General features: G+C 50.7%; 1 protein-coding gene across 1 annotated transcript; it reads left to right on the forward strand.

Moving 5' to 3' along the window:
- Positions 1-1,405: 1,405 nt before the first annotated feature.
- LOC144477876 (uncharacterized) lies at positions 1,406-1,775 on the forward strand (the record flags this gene model as incomplete). Its single annotated transcript, XM_078195609.1, has 1 exon — positions 1,406-1,775. A coding segment is annotated over exon 1 (370 nt), but the record flags the coding sequence as incomplete, so codon positions are not given.
- Between the last annotated feature and the right edge of the window lie 29 nt (positions 1,776-1,804).

A 1,804-nucleotide genomic window follows, 5' to 3' on the forward strand; every position in this document is an offset into this window, starting at 1 on the left:
GATCAATAAAATTGCACCAAACGAAGGAGGAAAAATACAAAACGCTTTCCATGAAAAACACGCAAATATTCAGCACAATATCTCACTCGAACGATGAACATCATTATGCAATAATAAATTCTGTCTTCAGACATTAATTGACTCTTACTGCTCGAATCAGAATTACCCTCGCGATTTATTTCTTGTGAACGCGCAGCCATAACGTCGGCGCAGCGATTTTATGGAACGAATATGCGAGCGAGTACCATCCGAGCCGGAGAACCGCGGGGAGCATTTGTTATTGTTAACGCATTCCAGGCAATTGCCGTGGTTTTACCGGTAATGATATTAATGAGCGTCCCCTTCAGGAAAAAAGTAGGGTAATCTCGATCGGCTGTGCGGCGGCGCCCGGGAAAGCCGGGAACAAACGATCAACGAACGTCCTGGATTCCCCGCACGCCGGTGGACAATTTTTCATAAAAATTCGTAGGCGGGTAAATGCGTCGGCGATTCCGTCGGAACTGGTCCGTCACGGTTCGTAATCTGTGCCGGATTAACAGTACTTGGCCCCGGCATTAATTAATCCGCGAGCAGCCGGCGATTTGTTGCATTCGGGATCGTGCGTGACTGCGATTCATCTTGGCATCGAAGGGGGGGGGGGGATGGGGGAGAGAGAACCGGGAGGCGGACGAATGCAGGCTCTGTTGACTTTCGCTGCAAAATAAAGAACAGCTCGGTTCCTCCTTGGGCAAATTGAATGCAACGACTGTAAAAATGTGCTTAGATGACCGTGTCTTCAATCTCCGATCCCGACAGTCCCGCGCAAAAATTAATTTGTGACCTAACCTAATCCAAATACAACATAAATCGAAAGCGTGATAAAATAGCTTGACATCGAATGAGATTTCCAGAGATTGTGTTCCTTTTATAAAATATAAGTTTTATTTTCATTCCGTAAAATTAGAACCTTGTCCACCAGCCCGCCCACGGAACGTTAACAGCTGGGTAACGACAGAAATGGCGGCGGGAGGACACTTGTTGCCGCGGCATCGTCGTCCGCTGTTCTAAGCGGCTCGGACGGACAGTCCGGTGTTGGAGCCGCATCGGTTTCGGCTTGGCTAGGCAACCGGGTCATAGGGGTACTTGCTTACGGGGCTGTACAACAATGTTTTGGTTGAGGAATCCTTCCGTAGTAGGAGGAGGCGTTAAACAGCGCGTGGATCAGGTGTGAGCAGCCGTCGCGAGGACCGACTGCTGCCGCCGGCCCCGATGGTAGGAGAACGGGAAATACCCTTATAAAAGAGTCGCGACAGAACAATACGAATTAGTTCGCGGAATTTTTCCGAGCAAGTCGGTTTGCGGCCGGTGTACCAAAGCCACGCCTTCGTTCCAAGGGAAAACAGAGCAGCGGCTCGCTCGGGGCACGATGAGCAGGACCAGGTTCTCGGATTTCGTTCTCGTCCTTTGTCTGATCGCGACGATCGGCCTGGCCGAGTGCAAGAATGAGTACACGAAGCTGTTCGATCGTTGCGCCAGCGAGAAGAACGCGTTCGATTGTCTGAAACGAAGGGCTCTGGAGATCCTCGACTCAGCGATCTACGATGACCAGGTGTACGTGCTCAACGATTACGTATCGATCGCCAAGGATCCTGCTGTCTCGGCAAGGAGCGACGACGGTGGCTACAAGGAGCAGAACGCGACAGAGTTGAGCCTGGACCAGAAACTGGATCAGAAGTTCCATCAGTACCTGGCGTCTAGGAGCGTCAAGCTTACTATACCTGGCGATGCTTTCGAAGGTGAGTTGTGTGAGATTAGTTCTGGTATT

The sequence above is a fragment of the Augochlora pura genome, unplaced genomic scaffold (genome assembly GCF_028453695.1).
Source record: "Augochlora pura isolate Apur16 unplaced genomic scaffold, APUR_v2.2.1 APUR_unplaced_4734, whole genome shotgun sequence".
NCBI lineage: Eukaryota > Metazoa > Arthropoda > Insecta > Hymenoptera > Halictidae > Augochlora > Augochlora pura.